Source organism: Cariama cristata, unplaced genomic scaffold (assembly GCF_000690535.1).
Source record: "Cariama cristata isolate BGI_N322 unplaced genomic scaffold, ASM69053v1 scaffold20476, whole genome shotgun sequence".
In the NCBI taxonomy this organism is placed as follows: domain Eukaryota; kingdom Metazoa; phylum Chordata; class Aves; order Cariamiformes; family Cariamidae; genus Cariama; species Cariama cristata.
Genome location: NW_009624086.1, coordinates 14,180 through 38,861, shown reverse-complemented (window position 1 = coordinate 38,861; position 24,682 = coordinate 14,180). Strand labels below are relative to the sequence as shown.

The 24,682-nt window shown below is 37.6% G+C and overlaps 1 protein-coding gene across 1 annotated transcript; it reads right to left on the bottom strand.

The window, feature by feature from the left end:
* Window positions 1–6,166: 6,166 nt before the first annotated feature.
* LOC104163899 (neuronal acetylcholine receptor subunit alpha-7) lies at window positions 6,167–24,263 on the bottom strand. The gene is made up of 8 exons (XM_009703047.1): window positions 24,225–24,263; window positions 18,832–18,941; window positions 13,321–13,400; window positions 11,946–12,113; window positions 11,363–11,557; window positions 9,989–10,075; window positions 9,178–9,287; window positions 6,167–7,059 (listed from the first exon to the last, which is right to left on the bottom strand). Exons 1-8 carry the CDS (start codon window positions 24,225–24,227, stop codon window positions 6,541–6,543), a joined length of 1,272 nt encoding a protein of 423 aa, XP_009701349.1. The 5' UTR covers window positions 24,228–24,263; the 3' UTR covers window positions 6,167–6,540.
* Window positions 24,264–24,682: the final 419 nt, after the last annotated feature.

The window sequence follows — 24,682 nt, the reverse complement described above, 5'->3', positions numbered from 1 at the left end:
ACTTGTTTTAAAAGATACAATACTTTGGCAGCTTGTCCTTGTTTCTAGTCTCTTCACTGCAAGATACTTTCAATTATAAACAACATGGAAGATGTGTAAACTATCATTAAACAATGTTACAACAGGTCTTTGCTAACTGCAGACAGGATGATAAATGAGTGTTAACCTCGACTGCAGAGAATGATGCAGTAGTTTAACTTCAGTACATTTTAAAACTAGTTTAGTGAAGAAAGAACTACAACCACTGTGCGTATCATTAACCTGCTTTCAGCTTAGTCCAGTTTAAGCCAGTTTCTGATAACCTTAAGAAAAGACCAATTGGGTTACATATTCCAACCCATCACTTCCAAGTCTTTTACGTTATTACCTTGTCAAAAGAAAGAAGTCTCTTACAAGCTGGACTAAGCAGTAGCCAGTGAAGACAGCATGTTCTCATTGTATCCACGTACATAGCATAGTCAGAAGAATCAGGAAAACTTACTTGCTTTTAACACGGCACAGCTTAACCGGCCAGCCTGCTTTGCCCTGCGAGTACACTGCTGCCATCTGTGAAGGCTTCCTCCACTGCGACAGGCATTTGGGCACTGCAGTGTTGCCATGAATATTCGACTGGAGCGTATTCCTTTTAGGGCGCAACTTGGCATGATAATGTCAAATTTTGTGACTACAGTCTCTCTTGAGTCAAGGGTTAAACTTACATACTTTTCCTGAATGTTGGTCCTGTAACATTTCTTCTGATTGAAATAGTCTGCTAATTAGGTTTCACTTGGTCAGAAATTGGAAGAAGGACAGGGAGCAATGAATGTGCTGTGTCAGCAAAAGCAGTCTCAAACAGGAATTCTTGTATAGTAACAAAGCTGTTGTGGAAATGTTTCACAGCTGTATGTAATCATGTGTACAGAAAGGTAAGATATTGTCCGAGGGATGTTGTGTATATATCTTGTTCTAGGAAGCAGATTTTTGGTTTCAAAGCCTCAAGCCAATTTAATATAAATATTTAATATTTGGCTTATTCTTAATTCATTTGCCTGTCTACCATGCAGCAGAGTAATTTATAAATGATAACTGTGAGCTTTGTTGGACTGAATATGGTCCTGATCCCAGACTTCTGGACCCAGTAGAAAGATTTCTCTGCCTTTTACAAGTACTGGGGCACTGGGTTATATCCTGAATTGTTTAGTTAAGAGGAAAACCTCTATGGAAGTTATTCCTGTGTACGCATATTCCAAAGTAGCATTATGTCATGTCATGGCTGTTACATTTTTGTTGGGTTTTGGTTTGGGGACTTTTTTTTTTTTTAAGGTAAAAATATACAGATAGTTCAAATTATTTTGGAGTTTAAACTGCTATTCCTGTATAGCTTTATTACAGGGACAAGTCACTGCAGCTCTGGAAACCCAGTGATTTACTAGTGATATCTTTACAGTGAGGGTATAGATAAGACACTGATGCTAAGTTTTGGACCTGAATACTTTCATGTTCTGTTAAATTGCAATTTTGAATGTGGTCATTGGAGTGTGAGAGATTGTTGTTTATTCTCTCCATATGCCATCATCTGCAAATTGCTTAATAGCACAAATAAATGTTACATAAACATTAAGGTTTTCTTTTAAGCAGCAGAAGTAATGTAAAAAACAGATAATAGTGAAAGGCTTTCATTTGTGGTTGTAGTCCTGTTAAGATCCTATTTGATTACCAGGTTAGATTTGCTGTAATGTGCAGAATCTGTTCACAGCCTTTTAAGATTTACTGATATTTTAATATCATGAGGTTAGGGTAAGAAATCAGTTTTGTTGAAGAGAAAATATATTCTGATTGTTCTTACAGGATTAAAACTGGGTGGCTGATACTGTTACTTTCTATAGCCACAAGACTCAATGCTCTGATGGACATTGCCACCCACAGGGCAATGACATTGGATCTGCTCATGTATAAACTCCTAAACCATAGCAGCTTTCAGTCTGCATATTAACCCACCAGATGCCTGAGAGCGGTAGCAGACAGCAGTGTGATTTCAATCCCCATTCACAAAGGCTTCAGAGATGGAGTATTGTGATGGTAGGTTTACACACAGTGACAGAGAACTGCCCGGTGTTCGCTGAGCTAATCCTGTCTGACCATGTTGAAGTGTAACAGTAAGTCTGACATAATATGTCCTGCTTCTCCGCACTCCAGAAGAGAGGGTAGGCATGTTGGCTTGGTAGTCAGCAGCTGTCAGCATGAGCCTCACCTGAATGTCTGATGTTGTGACCCATGGCAGCTCTGATCCAAAGACAGGTTGGATTCAGTAACAACTACATGCTTGTATGACTTGGTGTGTTGACCTGGACCAAACTGAGCTTCATCAGCTGTTCCTTACAAACTTGTGGAAGCAATGAAAGAATCAAGTCTTGGGTTCAGCAACCCTTGATTTTTACTGGCACATGCTCAGCAGGATGTTGTAAAGATAGAAAGCTTTTCAGGAAGCTGTTTCAGCTTGTGGGCCATACGACCCATCTGTCTGCAAAAAACTACACTGACACGTTTTTTTCCGTATCTGGGGGACATTCTGCTGATTAGGTATTTTTTTCACCAGTAGCCAACACACAAAATTTGCAGCTGGTAAAAACCAACAGTTTATTCAGCTGGTATGGATTTGTTTTTTATCTCTTGTTTCTCTCTTCTATGCTAAACTTCAAGAAGTAAATTAATACTGGCATTGAGGCCAGTCCAAAACTTCTATGGCATTTCAGTCCTACTCTGTTAACTATGATCGCTTATGTAAGACTGAAGTAATACATGCTTGGTGTGGGACTGGTTTGCTAGGAGGATATGAATGTATTTTTAATTATCAATCATCCCAGATTGATACATCCAAAGATATTTGTCTTTTATGGCTACTCATGTTTTCTACTGCTTGAGTTTGTTTCTGTCTTAGCAAAATGAGAGAGAATCAAAAGTCTGTTGATCTAAATCTTTTATTTGTACTGGACTGAAAAGGTATTGAATTGCTTATATGACAATCAGTACCTGACAGATGTAACATCTCTTTCTAATGCCCTTTATGCAATGTTTCTTAATGTAAAAAATAGTATAACAAAAGGAAAGAAAATCTGGGAGTTTGGTTTACCTTCTTTTCTTGTTAAAGGTGAAAAGTTGAATTGTCACAGGTGAACTGAGATTACATCCTACAGCTAGAGAGAATGTAAAGAGAATTTAAAGAAACCTTTAAAAAAAGTCTTACATAGTATTATCAATTCCTATATAAAATATTTTTTTTTGTACTGTTTAAATAATTTATCTGTATTTAAAACTAACCTTTTAAAATTTTGTATTTGGAACTTTTTTTGGCATTAACACTTAAATAAATATTTTTAAATATTAAAAAGTCTTTTAAATATTCAATACAATTCAATATAAAACCAGAAAAAGTAATATACATTGTTCACACATAGTATTGTACATGACAGCTGAGCTCGAGAGTGAGCTTTTGAATTTGTCAGACAAGTCATAGCTTAGTTATGATGAACCACTTGCTTATCCTCTCTCTGGACTCTTGAGATTATAACAGACCCTTACCATCAATATGTAGTCTTTAATATTATATATACGTACTGTATATAGTATTTAATTTCCATCTCTGTGCCCAGAATTGTAAATAAGTATTTTTTCCAGCATTTAGATCAAAATATTGTTTAGTGCATACACAAATATATTTAACAATTTGACAAGAAACATACCAATTTTGCTCAGCTCAGTTATAGGAAAATTTAACTCATAGATACAAAGTAACATAACTGAGAAGTTGTCACTGTTGTATTTAAAATTTGTAATGATCTTATTACCAAATGCTTACAGATTGTGTTAACAGTAGGAAACTTAGGATTCACTTGTCCCCTTGGTGCATTTCATTAACACTGCCAACAATAAAGGCAGTAGCGTAGGCATGATGCTGGTGTCAGACAGCTGCTTTGTCTAAGACCTAGTATTCACTAACAGTATCACAGACTTTGACAGTATTACAAGCTCAGCGTTACAGACTTTGGCAGGACTTCGCTGAAGGCCAAATACCAGTCTCCAGTTTTTAAGCACAGCCATGTCTGTCATTGATAATCGTTTACTGTCAAATTGTAAATCGCTTTCTCCGTCCTTCTGTAAAGAACTCCTGTATTTAGCAAGATGACTTCTACAGATACTGTAAATGGATTCTGGTGGGAAGAGGGGTACTCTCATGCTTCCTGTATCAGGTGCGCCATGTATTATGATTGCAATAGTTGTATCCCATTGTACAAGGTAGTCCCCCAAAGTCTTCATTTCTTCTTGGAAAACTTCTTCTGAGAGAGGAACCCAAAACTTTATAAAGACTAAATGGAACACTCTACGTAGCTACTTAGGGATACTTGCAGAAGGAAAAAATACCAATGCAAATCAACATTTGCATCAGGAAGCCTCGTCTAGAAACATTACTTAGAAGAGCAGCACGTGCCACATGATATGTGTAGTTATTCACAAATGAACAAAACTCACTTTTCAGATTTTGGACTCATAGCTTCCTATTCATATGCAGTCTACAAACTAGAAACTATTTGCAGGAATTATTGCATGGCTAATTCTTAATAATTGTTCCTGAAAATATAACTTCTTCACAGATAACTCGGACATAGTTTCAAAATGAGCTTTCAAGAAAGATTTGAAAGCTTTGCTCATGTCTTTGCAGTGTGAGATTCTGAATGAACCTTCAGGATGACAGAATTCACAAACTGTGAGAAACATCCTGCCTTCCTTTCACTCCTCCTGCCCTTTTCTCTGGCATGAAGGTGCTTCAGCAAGGTGTTCACTCAGATGATAGACTGTACCTGTGGTGACTCTGGGCTTGGTTTATATGCAATTTGATTCTCTTGCTTTCAGGGGAGTAGACTCTGAAAAGGAAAATGTTACCTAAGGAGAATGAGCATTTCAGTCACTTTATTTTAATCCATTTTAAGAGAGAAACTGAGGCCTTGAGTTTATTTCACAGTAAAAATATGGTACAACAACAGGCCTCCATTTGTGTGTCTGAAGACCTCAGCCAAAAAGTCAGGATTCTGTAGGATAAAGCAAGCAGTCAATGCGAAAGTAGTCCTCCCCATATCTTTTACCCCTTACATCACTGGTCAGGAATACTGGTGTGCCAGCAAGAGACTAATTCTCAGCTGTTTTGTACACATGAAGTTTCAGGTTGTGGTATTCTCAGCTCAGCCCTTTTCATTTAAGACACTGAAGTTACATGAAAACAAAGCACATTTTGATGGGAGAATTTCAGATTCAGAAATAACATGAAGTGATGAACTATTAGTTTTGCCTTTGAAAACGTCTGTCGACTTAAGAGAATTTGTATTTAAGTCTTAACACTTCCTTGGACGTATATGTAGTGTGTGTATATATATGTGTATATTTATACAGTTCATAGTTTATATCAGACCCAAGAAAGCTTTATTATTTGTTAGTGCTCTTTGAATGATAAATTGAGCAGAAGAGGTGTAGTTTTCTTGTAAAGACATGTCATGGTGATTCAACAGAAGGAGGTCTATAAAAGGCTAAGCAAACAACAGATCAAACATTTACTTTTTAAATTAAAATCTTGATTTTTTAAATTGAAACCTTGATTTAATGGCTTCTTTTTGCTTTAGATTCTTCGCTTATGCTTAAGGCTGTACAAGACACTGAGTTACTTTTTCCACATTGGAATCCGGTTAACAGTAGAGACACAAGTTGGGCAGGAGGGGTTGTTTTGTTGGTTTTTTTAAAAACAAGTGAGGATACAGGCATCATAAATCCTTCACTTTTTTTTTGATAGTAAAATGGTCATCAGTTGAAAGAATGTCTTTCTGGGGGGAAGGAAGAAGTAGTAACACCGCAAAAATTACTGTGAAGCCTGTTTAATAATTCAAGCCAAACTTCTAGGTCAAATCCAAGAAGATATAGAAAGACAAGTTAAGCTGTGTACAGGTTTCTGGTGTCTCAGACAAATTCAGAATCCTGTAAAGTCACATATGCCATATGTAAAATGCATGGAGGGAGTTATGGGTCTGACTGGTTATGAGTGAGCTGGAGAGCTACATACCACAACTCAGTAAGAAGCAGTAACTGAAAAGCAAACGATTTCTCCCTTTTCTCTCTGCTGTTTGAGCTTCCATCTCTTTGGATTTAATCCTCTCCTAAACACAAGTTAAGATGGACCACCTTCTGTCTTTTATAAACAAAGTCTGGAAGAAGTGACATTGCTGGCATTATTTTGTAATAGCCAGTTCAAAAATGTGTAAGAGACAGCGGTACGATATTCTGTCATTCTGAAGGGACTCACAGCCACTTCCCATCTCCCGCATAGGCAGCCCAGGGAGAAGTCCTTGGCTTCCCTTCTGAAATGGTGCCGCTCTTCCGAAAGGAGCTCGGGACCAGAGAGGGGGGCAAAAGAACGTGGACAATGAGAAGCATTATACGATTAAAAACAAGCAATCAAACAAAAAACACACTCTTATTTGCTACATATGATAATTCAGAGGATCAGATTGTAGTTAGAAGTTAAGCAAAATCTTTAGACACAGCCTCTACAAAGTTTGGTGCTGACATTAAAATACCAATTGTACAAATGATTGTGAAGACTGAAAAAGCCATCAGGCAGAGCCGATCCACTACAGAGGCTGCAAACTTCCACTCATTGCAAATGGCTTCTTCTTCATCCTGATCTCTGAATCGGTTTGCAATGTACCTGACCTCTTCCAAGATCTTAGCCAAATCTGGGTCACCTTCAGAGGGGTGGCCACTGTGCAGCAGGTTTTCTTCATCTGTTGGGGAGCAGGTCATCCTCCCACAGATGACCCCTGAATCAGTGGTAGGCGTGCAATGAACACCTTCCAGCCCCCTGAACCCAATGTATAACATATTCCCATTACTGGATTGCTGTCCACTCACAGTGTTCATCTCCACACTTGATAGGCTACATCGACGCTGTTTATGTTGACAGGCAGGACGTACTTTATCTTCCCCTGGTCTTTTCATCCTCAGAAACCAAGCACACCAGTTGAGAAGAATGATTCTTGTCTGAAAGAAAAATTTTAAGAATAAGCATCTCTGCACAGCCACTGTCTTTGGGCGCTATTGGTATTTTTTGCAGCCTAGGTGAGTGTCTGGTCAATGGTCTCTGCTTAGTCTCCACAGAAGTTCTAGAAAATGGTGCCAGAGTTTTCCAGCTGATTAATTTGCCAGTCGCTGAGGGTGCTTCCTTGTTCTAGCAGTGCTGTTGATTGCATCAGGCTGGCTACCGCTATTGGGAGTCCTCCCTCCTCTGATGGGAGTGTCTGTAGTGTTGATTTTTCTTTACACTTAAACAGTGATATGGCAGCCTTTTCCACCTTTACTAGAAACTATTAATTAAAAAAAAAAGCCACCACACTTACTGAAGAAGAGTTACTTTTTAATAGTCTTAATAGCACTGCTTTAGACTGTAGTCAATAAATTACAATTCTTTCACTCATATTTGCGCTCTAATATTAAATTCACATGACAGTACTGTTTGGAGGGGGCTGCTAAACAGATGCTGGCCTGGACTGCACTACCAAGCTTTACAATGTTTTGGCTCTGTTCTCACGTTGCTTTCATGACAGTTGATTGCAGATTTTGGAAAACAGATCCGGATATACCATGGAGAAAAGATGGAAAAATTACTTTGATTTTTAAAAAAATACTTTGCAAATTTAATCGGTGTATATCATTTTATTGTTTTCCACATTGCCTTAATCCAGCTTTACAGAAAGTGCAGGCAAGCCAGAGACTGTTCCAGCTCAGATGCAAGCTTCTGTAATTTATTTCAATCACATTTCAAGAGCTCATTCCAGTATTTCTTTTTCAGAGCACTAATGGACTATTATTGTCTCGTATAATATGCAAATCTCACGCTGTAATTAATATTAGATTTGGTCCATTTATTCTGACTGTGGATTGCCACTCAGAGTAGGTACTATATCGAGGCAAACATCCCAACCAGAGACAGATCTTGTCCTGTTACTCTGTTTACACTAGCAAGCTTCGCCAAGGATAATATTCCATTAACTGAGGGCCTAATCCAAAATCCACCAGTATCCAAATAATGTCTGATGGACTTCAGCTTCTCAACGTTAAAGCTGACTCCTCAACCTCAAGTACTCTGTTTTCTGAGGATGTTTGGCTCAGTGCTAAACATTTGTCCCCTTTAGGTCATCAAGCATGCATCTAAAGTTATATACCTTTTACTCTCTTCATTGAAATTTATTTCAAAGTCACTACCCTAGAATAGGCTAGGGAAAATCTCATTATCTCTTGTCCACAGGGCACTGCTGTATGCACATTCTTTTTGGCTAGTAAGGATAACAATAACTCATTGTTCTAGAGAGAAGAAAAGAGAAAGATCTTTCCATCTTCAGTAATGCCTGGTGCTGCCATGACCTGGCTGCAGTCAAGAAGAGTGGGCAGTTAGCTGATGATACTCATCAATATTTAGTAATCCAATATCAGTGTGTAATGTTCTCTGTAAAATCAACCACTCATAGAGGTACATTATAAAGAAAGTCTTACGTGCTTAGAAAAAGACTTTAATTTTTCTTTTCACTTTACAGATGTTCTTGACCAGAGATGTAAAGATGAGGATTTTCTAAGCAAGTTTCAATTCTACTTTAACAGCCTTCTTTAATGAGCGCTTTTTAGGCTATTGATGTTTCTGTATGTACAGCAGCTAAATATATAGCAGCTGCACAGTTGTACCTTGAGGGTAGTGTATTTCATGCATTTACAATCTCCATTAGCACTTTACTCTTTCCTTCTACCTGTTTCACTTCTGACATCTGCAGCTTATTTGAAAATCACCTTCACTTACATATTTAGGTTTTAGCAAAATCATGAGTTGCTCCTAGCTGTTGTGAAGGAGATTCTGAATATAGAAGTAAGTTGAGGTATATTCATTTTCTCTTTCACGCCCACACACTCTCTAAGAAGCCAACCACACAAAACGCATCTGGACATCTCATTTCTGGTGAAACTACCTTTTTTTTTTTTTCCAAAACAAAATGTTTAGGAAGGATTTATATGTTTTTAACAGTAGGAAGTAAGCATGGGTCACTAGCTACTCTATTACAACCCTGACCTGAACGTTTACGCAATGGATAATGAATGAAAATCAAACCTTACCCATTTAGGCATTTTCCCCCCATCTGGATCGTGATGATGGTATTGTAGAACAATAACAGTGACAACAACAGAAAGACCAACAATAATCATAGTGCTGGCAAAATACTGAGCTGCAAAATAAACAGATAATTACAGCAATATACTTTGGCTGATATTGCTTTGTAGCTATCACAAGGGGTGTTTATATACATGCATACACAATGTTAAGTTCTTTTTCCACTGCAGTGTTACCCGTACTACTTTAGGTACTGTCACTATTTAAGGCTGGGCTGGTAACTAGGGTGAAAGATTTCTCAAAAGCAGAAAGAGCAGCCATTATTTTGAAAGGACAGCCAGCCTTTAATAATTGTCCTTGTGGAACTGAGCACCTGCCTTTTCTAAGCAACTTTGAAAAAAATTGTCCTCTAATTTTCTTTCACCAGTATTGTAGAGACTGGCTAGTACTTCTTTTGAAAAGTTTCTCTTTCTGTTTGAGCAATTATAATGGGAAGATTTAATAATGTTTAGTTCTGTATTCCTAATGTCTGGCCACTTGTGTCAAAACTGCAACAACTTCTTCCATGGAAAACTTTCTCCCTTATGCTTTCCCAGAATACACATAGGTTCTTCTGTTTTGTTCAGAGCAGAGACGATGGAAGTTGTACAAGGGATCACACCTACTGGAGCCTCTCATCAGTTGGCAACATTTTTCTAATTCAATTGCAGTGGGCCTTTGTACAGGTGGTAATTTGCCTTACTGCTGGCCTTCATGCAAGGTCACTGCACCTCATTTCACAAAAAATAAAAGTGAATAAAAGTGTAGTTAGCTTACCAATTAAGGGCACAGAATCAGATGTTGCTGGCATAATTTCAGCCACAAGTAACATGAAGACAGTGAGAGACAATAAAACTGTTATACCTGAAAGATAAACATGAGTATGAAACTAGATCAGAAGCTTGTAATTACAAGGCAGTAAGAAGCAGAAAATGAATCTGAAGGAGAGCTCTTTGCATGATACATCCCCACTGTTACCCTCGCACCAGCACATTAGTGGTACTCCTATCCTTTCTTCTACTTCCTCAAGTTCAGAGTAGCAGTGCTGCCAAACTAGTAGCAATGCTTGCTCAGACGTATATATTTTTAGATCCTTGTAACTGTTCAGGTTTTATCACCATTTGCTAATTAGCTCAGGTAAACCAAAGTAATTCTTGCTGTTTGTTTGCTTTAGAAACAGTGTGTGATTTTTGAGTATTTAAGCATATGACTTTTGATTAACTGGCGTGAAAGCTACAGGTGGTGTAATGCATAATATTCCTGAAAAAGAGATTTGCTGTCTTGGACAGACTTTGGTTGCTGTGGGGTTCTGCACATGGCTATGCCCAGGCAGATTTTTGGAGTTTGACTTCTGTTGCAGGGTGATGAGTTCCCATCTTTCTGGAACAAAGCTTAACTCTTTTCTCAGAACTAATCTTAAGGAGTCATTGTCAGATGGAAAAAGATTTAGGAACAAAGAATGAATCTTAAAATATGGGGAGCAACTTCTTGATTAGGGAGGCTACTACTCAATTAAACCTTGTTCTAGAGAAATGTCAATTTTGTTTCTACCTTTTAACAGTTATGTTCACTTAGTAGAAGCCAGTGCATTTGCAGTTTTATGTGGGGCAAAAAGTTTTATTACATATTTAACCTCCATCTTAAGCATCAAGTACTTAAAGTCATCAGATTTGTTTCACAACCCAATACTTTATTTAAAATTCACTATAAAAATTAGAATAGGAGCAGTTAGACTCAATCTTTCTGAGAAGGCACCTTAGGCTCTTAATACAACTCACTATTAAAAGGAAATATTAAGATGTATTCAAATGCATACTTGTAAACTTAAGCTTTACTCAGTGAATGTGAGATTGTTCTTGAGCAAATAAACATCAAAAAATGAAACCCTGCTTCTTAAAGAAGGTAGTCAGGAATTGTCATGCTTCTGCATGATTGGCTGGAATTTCTCCATTTCACAACCTCAGTGAACCCTAAGCTGAGAGCAAGGGTTAAACATCTCACAGCTTCCCCATCAAACAGTAAAAATAGCTCATGAGCCAGAATAGGGCACACCAGCTATTCCTCCTTGCCTACTAAGACTGTTTAAAAAACTTTAAAAGGGACAACTTCTTTTGGTTTGGTCATACTTACAATATCCTATTACGGATTTACCTAGTGAGATCTTTTCTCCTGAGTCTGCTGGAAGCAGAAAAACTAACAAAGCAAGCGCTGATATCAGTACACAAGGAATAAGAAGATTGAGTCCGTAATAGAGAGTCCTACGTCTCATAGTTACTGTGAATGTTACATCAGGGTAGGGTTCTTTACAACATTCATAAAAACTCTCAGTTCTCTTCCCAGGAACTCCTGTGTAGGAGGGAAGAGGAAGAAAAACAGAAATTAATGTGAATAAACTGTTTATTATGTAGTGATTATTTTAAAAAAGGATAAATGTAGCTTTCTAAGTTTTACTATAGGTAAAACTACTTTAAGCTTAATTCCCAATTAAGTAATTTTTGTCGAATAATAAAGGAAAATCAGATAAAAGATACTTACCGAATTCAAGCAGCAATTTTGTCACCTACTTTTTTATGTTGATTTTCATCTCACATCTGTTCTCAGAGTTTCAAATGCCACTAGCTAGGTCATTTATTAATTTAATTTCTGTCTTCATTTCCCAATCATTACTCTATAAATTTCAGCAGCGGAGACAAGGCTGCAAGTTCACAGTGTAAATAAGAAAGCAGGAGCTTACCTACTAAATCCCACTCTCCATTTGAAATATAGCCAGATATATCTGCTTCTTGCATTTGTAAGTCCAAGGACCAGCCTCCATAAGTCCAGGACCCAAACTTCAGGTTACACTTCTGAACATCAAATGGAAACCAGCGCACATCTATGTAGCATGAACTTTTAAATATGCCTAGATTGGATTTTAAACAAGAACACTTAATTTAAATGCTTGTTCCACATAATTTCATGTACATTTTGTAACCAGACCTTGTTCTCCATTGTGTCCTCTGTTTTTCACTTGTAAAGTCTATTTACTCTTAGTTGTGTCTTGACATGTAAATAGCAAAAGTCACTCATAGAAAAGGGAAAGAACTGCACCATTAATGTATTGATGATAGAAACGATTTTTTGAACTACATTTCTATTTTGGCACATAGCGGGGGAATATTTAGAGAAGAGCTCAGGTTTCTATTTACTCTATTTCAGAAAGAAATTAAGCAGAACATGCAATCTGTTTCTCCTTTTACTGAATAAAATAAGAAATCCTGAAAGATTATTCACTGTCTTATTAGATTTACATGATCTTGATTTATTCAGGAAAGCTAGCTTCTGATTTTTCACTTGTGGAGTCAGGCCCTGTCATTTAGCAGCTTTCAGAATTTAATTGAAAAACCCCCACCAAATAGAATATCTTAAATCAAAAGAACAACAGGCAAACCCCTGAAGTCCTCTGGGCATCTTAGATGGAAAAACTAATTTGTCTGGAAAGCACTTGGCTCTATTGCTGTAGTTTCTAAAATTCAGATTCTAGGAAGAGTTAATTCTAAGAATTACGCTAATTGAGTTTGGGAGCAGAAACAGTATTCTACTGCTATACATGCAGAGAGTCAGTGATATATTTCTGATATCAAATAAGTATTAAACACAGACTACTTTCCCTTCAGACTAAAAACTGTTTTGATGAAGCATCCAGTGAATCATTCAAATAGAAGATACATCCAAGATGTTACTAAGCATCTTATTGTAAAGTTAATATATTAACAGAAGAAACAGCTAAATTAATGAAATATTTTTTATTAAGAGGCATTACTATGGCTTTAATAAACAATATCTTTTAATATTAAGGGCTTTTATTTTTTATTTTCTTTTATACTTCCACACTTCTCAAATAGTGTGTTATGACAGAAGAATTTACATAATTGCAATAAAAAATATATCTTGTATGGTAGTTTTCATATGAAAGTGTTAACCATGTAATTCATAATGCATCTAGGCTTAAATCTATCAGATGATGCTAGCTAGATAAATAAAGTACCAGAGAACTGATGTCAAATTTGAAACCATACCATACATAAGTAGTCTGAGTTATCAAAATTTATGACATGAAAACAGCCTACCTGGTGGCAGATATTGGCAATGTCCTGAAGAATTGACTAAAACATTAGTGTGAAATGTAGCATCAAATCTTTCATCAGCACTAGAATAGGGAAGAAACAAAATGGGTTATATGCTCTTTCACTGGCTGAAGAATATCTGAGATGAAACTGTTCTTCATGAAAGGATTATTTCTCTCCCCAAATTTGACAGCTTTTCTCCTGTCACCAGTTTTCTGTGGCCTCAGAGTAACTGGCCTGATTAAGTGAAGGTGAAGGTGAGCCACCTCATTCTTACTGCTCACCTATCCCACTACATTCATTACAGTGGTTTGGCTCTATTGATTTCCATTTGGAAAGTAAGCACTTTTTAAAAACTTCTCAAGCCAACTGTACAGGGAAATCTGTTCTCTTGCTGTCTACTTTAACAGCAGCTAATCAATACTGAGGAGGTGGATACTCCAGTGTCTCATCCTACTCCTTTGCATGGGTGAATGTTATTACTACATGTCATACATAAGACTGTTTAATGCAGTTTCAGCCTTCATTATCTACTTCAGAACCCACAAACTGGGTTCAGAAAAAAAAAGAAACCCTATTAGGGATGTCGGTGTAGTGTTGCTGGCCAGGACCGCCCTGGTGTGCCGTTCTTACAAGTCTCTAGAGAAGAATCATGTTACTTGGAGAGTGCTTCAAATTATGAATTGGTAGCTACTGCCCAGAAATATCTCAAGTACATCTGACACTATGACCCAGGAATTTACTAGACATTCAAATATTAAGAACTTCTAAATGGGAAACAACCTATTTTCAGATATTTATATGATGAAAAAAAAGGCTCTTTCCTGTGAAAAGTTTAGTATTGGGTTGTTTTTTTTTTTTTGACTTAAATCTCTCTATGAAAGATGTTTAGATTACTTAGCATTGCAATGGATATATACTCATATAGTATTGTGCCTTATTTCACAGTTCCCATTTACTACTGCAAGTTTTTGTGGTAAGATATTACAGATTCTGTTCAATACATCCTTTAAAGTTCAGGACCTAGGTATACCAGAAAATGTCACAGTTATTGAAATTGGTGTCTAGATTAAATTGCACAGAATGTACTGGGAAGGTACTAGCAATGAATGATCTTGGCATCTTAAAATTATTTCAGGAACTACTGTGTTGAGTTCACATCTGATAGCTGTTGGCCCTGATTATAGACATAGGCTCCTTTCTTGGGCATTCATTTGTGCAGGGGATAAGCAAAATGAGACACAGGCTACTGTACTTCGGTGTATTGTTTGTAGTTTCCAAACAGTCACCTTGTGGGAACGGGTTGGTACACAAGGCAAATACAGTGCCAGCTGCTCTGGGAAAGGGCAGAGGAGGTCGCATGAGCCTCAGGGTCTGGTCTCTTGCTGCAGTCTGTGCTTTTGTTGATCTAAAAACCTGTCTGGTCTCTAGGTTGATTTGGACATGACAAGTGTCTGATGTCTCGTTGCCTATTGGTGGTTTAGTATCTCATAATTTTCTAATCACCTTCTAAAACATCATCAGAAAAATACAGTAAGAATCTGAGATGGGGAGAAAGTGAAATATTCATAATTCTAGAATATAGAATAAAGAAAATAAAGTATAATAAATGGTATGTCTTTCTAGCAGGAAAACCCTTACTGAAATATTTGTTTTAAAAAAGAGGACTTTCATATTTGATCTATTCTGATGCAAATTTGGTATCTTAGAGGCTAAAATAAAGCTATCGTTATTTTAGTCATAGTTACTTTGCATTTTATTTTTCTCTTACATATTTGAAGAAATTACATTTAAAAAAAAAAAAATCTGGATTGGTCTGTGAAATATGCAGACAAGAAAAAAACTAAATCCAAATAATTACTTGCCCATCTGGAGTTGCACTTTTTCCTGTGGTGAGCAGAAGGCTCACACTGTTGAAAATCTTTGCAACTACTTAAATTGAATGCCGAAGACAAGCAGAAAAGTCTAAATATTGTGTATGTACCATTAATGGATTCTGGCACATTGAGGGGAAAAAGCAATTCAATTCTAAGGTAGTTGAACTAATGTAGGCCACTCTCCTTCAGCTTCACATCTCGTGGCTGGATTCTCTGAGTTTGTGTTGCAGCTTCTCTTTCAGTTGGAGCACTAACTGTTCTCCCTCCTCGTCTTGGCGGCCTGTTTTCATGACATTTTTAAGGAACTGGTACTGCTAAGATCTCTACTGATTGCACTGCTAAATTTGGCAGAAATGGATTCAGAGGATATTGGGGAAAGGGGCAGCAAGAAAGATTATACACAAACACATATATTCACGCAGGTGTGCACACAGAGGTTTCTATATTAGACACAAACAAGTAATTGCTTTGACTTAAAATTAGTAAGGGCTACATGTTGAAACTCAAACAAGTAGTCAAATTTAGGATGTAAAAATATCCATGCCACACAAATTATTTGTGAAGTGGAAATTAATGACTAGAAATAAAATTCTTAGCCTCCTAGGCTAGATTCTGTTCTTTTCCCCTCGAGCGGAGGGCAGTTAAGCACCAGAGGGTTGCTTCTAAGACCTTGCTGCTGTTTCTGGTAATCGGCAAAAATGAAATTTTTGAAAGGACACAAGCGATCAAGGAACCTAGGCTTCATTGCTGTGTGACTTTGCCTTCCATAAGACACATTCTTAAAAGAATATCAAGAGGTACTCAGACTCAAATGTGAATTTTTATTTTTTTTCTGTAAAAGGAGCATATGTGGTTTTCTGTGCTTCTGTTCTTCTAATTGTTTTTTGAAATGCAGTTCTTCAATTGGGAATGCACCAAGTAGCTAAGCCTTTACTTGATGAGACTTTGGGCTCAAATGTAATGATAGAAAACCATTTCTGCTACATTTCTTCTTCAGGGTATAACCACCTGAAAGCACATATTGATGGCAGTACATTGAGATGACAAAGCTGTACCTAGCAGATATAATCCCACTGGGACCTATCTGGAGAATCTCAGGTTTATAAAACTGGAAAAATGAAACTGTTAAAATGAGACATAACTACCAGAATTTTTGTTATTCCATGAAGTACTGAACACTATGTGGCCATTTGGAAAATAATACCACCAGAAATGAGCACTTTTAATAAGTCTAGTAAAGCTAACAAAGTGAAAGAGAGCCGTACATGACACTAACATAGTCAATCCTGGAATTTGTACATAGGCCAAGATTTTCTTCCCTTAGAAAAACTACAGATTAACTGGCCCTGCTCTCTTCACAATAGACTGGTTGTAAAATCTAATACAGCTGCCACAAGTTTCTCTGTACTAGGCTGCAGCAAGATGCGTAAGGACTCAAGACATAGTGAAACATGCATTCATTAAAATGAAAAGTGAATTTATAGTTCATTAATTTCTTTGTAAGCGCAGATGCATGTACCTAGTGAGGTGTGTAGAAACTGAAAGCACTTATCTCAAAATACCATGTCACTGTAAGAGAACATTGTAACATTCCCAATGCAATTTCATACAGGAATAAGAATTTGTTTTAAATAGCTTTGCTCTCTGACTAAACTCTGAATAATATTTTGGATTAAATACATGTTTGAAACAGAAACAATGTAGAATAATTACTTCATGACTATTCCATAGTTCCACAATCCCAAGATTCAAAAACCTGTATTCAGGTTATTAAGTTACCCTTCTCATTCTATAATGCACTTCAGCTACAGTTAGCACGTATGTATTAACATCACTGATTTCTAAAAAAATTACCCTTTCATTTTGGATACACTTACTTAAATATTGAAGCAGACACACTGAAAGTCTCTCTCAGGTATGTGATATATGTGAGGAAGAACATTGTCATAATTCACTGTTTTGGAAACCTCTAAACTGCTCTTGTAGACTACCAATTTTATGGCATACACAGTGTGTTATTCAGCAGCAGGCTGGAAATGAATGCCTGATTTGTCGGATTCGCCCAAGAATACCGTCATTGACGGAATCAAGGTAGCTAGGAATAAATGCCCAAGAGAACAAATTTGCATTGAAAAATACATTAAGCAAGATTAATATTACAAAAATACCTGTCCAGGTTGCATGCTGCTCCATTTTGTGTACAGAGCATGTGAAAGGTTTTTTTTAGGCTGGTGTATGGACAACTGAAGCGCTAATTGCCTTGCTTAAACCAGAAACAAGAAGTAATCTTGACAGGCAGTTACCACAAGTGTGGTGAACTCCAGTGGAGATTACCTGAAATCGTTTGGTATTAATTGTACCTTTGAGAGAAGCACCGCAGCATGCTGTAAGCAAAGCAGTAATGTAGGCCCTAGAGAGAAGTACTCGAGTGGCTGACAAATGCTGTCACTGCGTGCTGTTACCACATTATCACAACTCAACAACACCTGTGACAGTGACATTGATCATAAAGGTGATCATCAAACGGCAAAAGGAAGCATAACTGCAGCTGACATATTGGGTACAGCTATTCTCTAGGTCTTGTTGCAACAAAAAGCAGCTCCTGAAGTGGGGAGGGGCAATCAGGTTAATAAACACAGCAGGGTTATATTCTTAGTAGACATATGGCAGAGAAACAGAGGAAAAAAGCCATCAGGAAGACAAAAGGTTCATGTCATCTGCATGGGCAAAAAAATGAACAATGTACCCTGGCTGCCACTAAACAGCCAGTGCAACACGTGCAAAGCAGATGTAAGGTCTTTCCAGGACCTTGGGAGCAGCACGCAGGCCCACAACTGCAGAAAAAAGTAAGTTGTTAAAGAGCAGACAGCTCTCAGTGCTTTATCTTTTTAAACTAAGTAAATTCCACAATGGGAACTACCATATAATGGTGCAGCCAAAGAATCTCTCAATGTCAGCCAAACGTTCTGCAGTGGATTGATGGCAATCTGTCTGTCCCTGAAATAAGCCCAACTCAGAATAGATAGTTTGAAGAGGAGAGCAGCAAATATTCTAGCTATTTTTGTAGCAGGAAGAAAGAGTGGCACCAAAACTGGACATGGGAAAATGCAAACGTACTTACTGGCGTTTACCTATCCTGTCTCTAGTGAAACCCAAACTAAAACTAGACAGGCAGTCAAAAGTCAGATTTGAATTGACCAGTAAACATTCAGACCAAGCAAATAATTTAAGAGGAAGTTATCACTACCTGTACCCTTAAACACAGCCAGAAAGTTTGGTTTTCTAATCATCTCACAAAACCAAACTAGAATTGGTGGTAGGGAGGATGTCATTGTTTACAAAGTATTTGCAAATATGACCTTCTGTTTTGTAAACAGGAAACTGGTAATTTTCCAGTATTCAAAAAACCTGGAAAGTTTTGGAAAAGTATTTCAAAACTTAGGCATTTTGATGAGATGATTATGTCATTTGTCTTGCCTTATCTTTGTGATTGGACAGGGTGCTAGGTAATCTCATCTAGGCTCCCTTTCCCACAAAAGGTTGGACCAGTTGATCTTTCCAACCTGGGATATTCTGTGATTCTATAATTCTATGATCTTCTCTCCTTCCCCGCACAAAAAAAAAAAAGTGTGCCTACCTATTATAGAGAAGAATATCTGGCTTCCAAATCAATCCATCAGGAAAACGGACATTCTTCACTCCCGGGTATTCAGACACGTTCCACCGTAGATAATGATCTGTCCAGTACTAAGACATACACACAAAAAGTAAGTTGGGTCATCTCATCCACTGGTTTACTGTAGTTCTCTGGGGACTGGATAGCCCGAAACAATAGGTGTGCTGTCTTGGTAAAGAGATACTATCTAGCTTCAGGCAGTGAAATGTTTGGAAAGGGTGAATTAGGCCACCTAGAGCTCAATGGAAAGCATAAAAATCTCAATTTCCATTCACACTGCAGTGCACATAACAGCCTATAAAAGACGATTTGGGGTGCTTGTTTTATTGTTCATGCTGTCTCAGGTGCCAATGTGGGATAGAACAGATTTTCTTTTACAATTCATACAATAATTTCAACTATGTTTATCTTCATAGACAACTTCCTTTTCTGTTGTTGGAAATTTTCAGGTTGTAATAACTTGATTATAGACCCGAAGTAGAGCAGCCAAGAGTCACTGCTGACAGGGAAAACTGAAATGGCAGAACGGTTAGTACTAGCGTAGAAGGTCTTAGCAGCTCCTGTGGCCTGGAGTTGGGCAACCTCTGAGGCAGATGCTCAGCAACACTGCGCATTTCCGCAAGCTTCCTTCCTCGCTGGCACTCGCTGCACTGGAGGCATCGGCCCTGGGGGCTATCCGTGCTCCTTCCCCCTGTCCTTGACTGCCAGTACGGGCAGGGGCTCTGTCGCAGTCAGACCAACAGGGGTTGGAGCTGTGTTTAGCGTTGCGAAATCCCAGATACCGTCATTGAAACGCCCGTTCGTGCCCAGTCATAAACAAAAGCACTGCCCCAAACTGCAGGCAGCCGAGTACTAACAAGCTAGTTACCTCCTGGTCTCCTGAGAAATACTAGCATCAGCTACTGTATTTTCCTGACACTAAGGTCACACTTCACCCCTTACTAAGTAGATGACTTGTCAGGATACAAGGGTGGTTACTGTTGTGTGCCAAAAGTATAAATCAGAAATAAAGTTCATTTTGTTTCACAAATATTTTTTTCTTGTAATTTCTATGCTTCATTATACTGTGCCTCTCTCCATCTCCATATTGTGTTATTTACATTAACTTCAGATAGCTGTAGGCATCACATAACTTACAGTGAAAAATTCTCCAGATTTACAGTGCTGTTGCAATGCCAAATGTTAGTATTTTAAATGTAAACTTTGAAATGGGTGAGTAAATGTACAATACTTAGCCCTTCAACAGTTTAGTGGCCCTTGTCAAAATCTTTGACAGACATCAAGGTCAGAAAAAGTTTCCAATGGGTATTGTGGAGGTAATGTTATTGATTATTCTCATGGAGTATTCACACCAAATTGTTCCATGTAATTCCTTGTATTACTGTGGCAGGCAAGTTTCTGTTTGATACACCAGGCAAGTCCGCAGTTAGCCTCACGCTGCAGGTATTCAAATTCATTCTCGTACGTCTAGAACAGTGTTTGTAACAGACCATTTTAATGCATGCAACACATCTAATAGCATTCATCACACATCTTTCTGGAGTATTCACACCAAATTGTTCCATGTAATTCCTTGTATTACTGTGGCAGGCAAGTTTCTGTTTGATACACCAGGCAAGTCCGCAGTTAGCCTCACGCTGCAGGTATTCAAATTCATTCTCGTACGTCTAGAACAGTGTTTGTAACAGACCATTTTAATGCATGCAACACATCTAATAGCATTCATCACACATCTTTCGTAAAGATTCGCTGCAGGTATTCAAATTCATTCTCGTACCTCTAGAACAGTGTTTGTAACAGACCATTTCGATGCATGCAACACATCTAATAGCGTTCATCACACATCTTTTGTAAAGATTTACTATCCAATTTCTTGGCCTGCGCTTCCATATTTATCTAAATCATTTTTTACTATGAATTTATAGCACCTTGTCTCCTGGACAAATGATATGCGTTGTGCATTGCTTTTTCCTTTTGCTTTACAGATAGTAGTTTTTTTACAGAAATCTTAAATCAGAATATCTGATTGGCTCTGTTCACTGCCTGCTCCGTTCAAAGTTCTCTAATTAAACTATGTGTATTGCTCACGCTTATCTATACACAGCTTCTATAAACCAATCAACTGGTTCTCATCTTTTTTTTTTTTTCAGAAATTTTACGTCCATTTTTACTGTAAATTGTTCTACATGAACTTCCCGATAGACAAATGCCACTATTTTTTTTTACCACTTCTTCTTTTGTGGAATGTAGAAATACTGAGATCCTCGTGATACCTCTATTTTTCACGAAGTCCAGCAATGCAAACGAACACAATGTGTGGGTTTGAGGCATTTAAACCTGTGGGCTCTTGTTGGCTGTAGGCGACTCGTTTTCAGGAGCTGTCAGAACAGGGCACTTTCCGAGCAGTGGTCGCAGGGCTGGGGCTGGCAGGCTGCAGGCAGCTGCAGCAAAGCGCGCTGCCCATTGCCTTGGTTGTGTGCAGCAGGCTCTCCTCCTCATTTCCATCTGAATTGCATTACAACAGTTTATATCAATAGATCTAATAATTTCTTATTCTGACTTCTGTTAGGAGTTATCATGGCTGATACGAGGTAGCATCGGGTGTCGCTGAATGAGGCAAAGACAGTCTAAAGGGCAATAGAAAACTTAGTCTGTATTAGAGATAATGTTAAGCAGAGTGTACGGTTGCTCTGTTTAGCCATGTATACAAAGTGCTTACCCATCCAGCTGGACATGAGCTGCCTCATTTTGTTTTAACTGTAGAGCTACAGACTCCACTGTAGCTGAAGTACCTTTGCTGTGGATTAAAATAGCAAACAGCTCAGGGTACTTGGGCTAGTATTAATCTGTGTCACTAGGCAAGGCTCCTGCTCTAACTTAGATCAAGTTTAAGATTTTGATACTGAACAGTATTGCCATGGAGATAGGGGTAAGCGTCAAAGAGTCTGCGTGTATAAATACTAGATTTATATTCTCCTTTCTCCCAGGTTAGTTTTTGTATTTAAGTATTTCAGTGATGATTACATAAAATATGTGTAAGATACATCACTGATTATACACACATATATATCAAGAAAGGGAGTAGAGAGGGAAATTCAAGGAAAAACTTATTTCAGACCATTTAGCACAATAAAATGACATATGTTTGCCTTAAGCATGCTTTGAATCTGTTTAGTATACCATTAATAGACAGTTAATATGCAAACACATATCCCTCTCGGGTTTTTTTAATGTGTACACAGGCCATGAAGAGTGGCTGCATTTTTTTGTAGTAATCAAGTGATCTGCGCATAGCAGTCTTAACATGCTTTACATACAGTATGTGCTAAGGTGAATAAATCAAAAGAAATACAGAATATATAAAAGAATCAGGAATTTCCTTAAGGGAAAAAAAAAAAAAAAACAGTCTCAAAAAAGATAAGGATGCTGTGGGATAAAAGAGAAGGAAAATAATGATAGCTCCTGGAGTATGAATTGTCATCTGTTTTCCTAGTAAGAAATCATAGCAACTGTTGTCATTGTAGCTCAAAGCCAAAACCATATTATATTTGACAGTTTTAATCTTACCGTACAACAAGCCTGTAAAATAACATGAGCTGAATGCTTCTTCCATGTCAACTCTTCTTTGTGAATAAATGGAATAGCCATGCTATCCTTTATAGGTCATCAAAATAGTCTTTCATTTTTTTCCTAAGGCCTACCACAGTGCAAGACAAGTGCTCTATAAAAAATGTTATGATAAAAGAAAAAAGAATACATTTAAACTGAATGAGCTGGTTAAAGAAACTGAAAGGCGTAAAGTTTCTGTGGAAGCAGGATGATTATCTTGAATAATAAAACTCTTCTGTAAACCTTCACTTACCCCAAACAGTTCAGTTCTGTAATACAGATGGGAATTCAACTAATGGCAAATTCTCATCCTAGCTGCTATAGTGTGGAGCAAGCTGCCTGTATAACCCCCTCTTTGTAAAGCACAAACTTAGGGTAGAAATGTTTTGTGGAAGCATTAGGAGCCCACAGTAGTCAGCATGGTAAGAAGCATCTTTTTAATTCTAAGTCTAAATTTAAACTAATGCAAAAAAATAACCAATCATAGAATCATTATGGTTGAAAGAGACCGCAAAGATCATCAAGTCCAACCGTATACCCAATGCCACCATGCCTGCTAAACCCACTAAACCATGTCTCGAAGTCAGAATAAATCTGTGTAGGCTTCTTTGCTTAGAGCAGCTCTCTTGCTCGTCAACCTTTCAGAGAAAATAAATTCAAAATACTCTTACAAAGTTCTTGAATATTCTATTATTAATATTCTATTATTATCTTGAATATTCATTTAATAAAAAGTGAGTGAAACTTACTCCTGCCCAGCAATGCAGGCCATGAGTTAATGGGGGCAAAGTTCTCTCCTGTGCTATCTAGAGGTGGCAATAGTTATGGTTAAGTAGCAAGAGAGGATGTGAAATTCTGTGACAACTATAGCAACTAAACATTGCAACACAAGATAAAATAAAGCTACTGTTTGAAAAATGAACACCCTATGTGGGCAAAACAAACTGGTAAACCAGGAAAAAGTATACTGTTCCCTGCTGAACATTAGGAAACTGAACTGATGTTCCTATACCCATTTTAGTCATATAACTGAGATACAGAATTTGGAGAAGTTAACATAAAAAACCTTTCATTTTCACAGTTAACTTCTGATGACAACCTATGTTTAAACAACAACATTTTGAACAACATGGGAACAGCTTGGCCATTTTAATTAAAATCCTCCTGCAGTTTCTTAAGGAGATATACAGCAAAGCAAGTAGGATGGCAGAGACATTCAATTAGGACAGTGGCAGCAGCTCTCAGGAGATAATGAACCTCTTTGGAACAATCTTTCCCCTGTATCAGAAGAACCATCTGATGATTTTCAGAGTGCTGATCAGAACAGCTATTACAGATAAAATGCATTTCTTGCATATATAGTTCTCTTTCTCAATCAAATGATTTACTACAACATAATGAATTTGTTGAAATGAGTGATAAGGCACTTGCACCTACAGTTACTCTACCTGGGACTCTTAGGACACCTTATCTTATGACGATCAAGAGTTTAGCATGACTAAATCAACTACAATGAGTTAGTAATTTACTTAGATGTAGTGACTCAAATTCTTAAAAGTTTTTAGAAATACCTGAAACATCAAGACCTAAATCTCAGCCTCACAGTTTTCTGTTCAGCTTAGCTTTGTCCACTATGTAGTAAGATACAGAACAAAAGCTTGAAAGTTTCATAAAATTCAAACCCCTCACCAGACTAAACTCAAAGACCAAAGGGGAATAAAAAAATACTTTGTTTCAAAACTTACCATTTGTAGCCAGATGTTTGTTGTTAATACTTGATTTTTTTCATCCTGGGAGGACGGAGAAGGAGAGGAAGAAATAAAAAACCGAAGTACAGCTTAGTACCATACAGATAAAACACCACCAGTAAATGTGTTTGACTATTATGAAATAGCCAGTCGTGCTAAAGTAACTTTCAAAGCAAAGGGAATCATTGCCTCTAACTTACTGCAACAGAAGTTTTCACAGGTGTTTTTTAATGTATTTCATATTACCACAGTCAAACTTTCCTGAGGGTATCCTCCTGCCAGACTCTTCCCTGAGGCTCCTTCCTTAATAAAGAATCTCAAAAGGCAAAGCAGATTACAGTAGGGGTTGCCTGTTTCACCTTTGCTGGGAGCAGCCCTCTCACTAATTAACCTTACACACCAGGCATATGCAGGTAGTAGAAAAAATACTGAACAAAGAAAGTGTGACTGAGCTC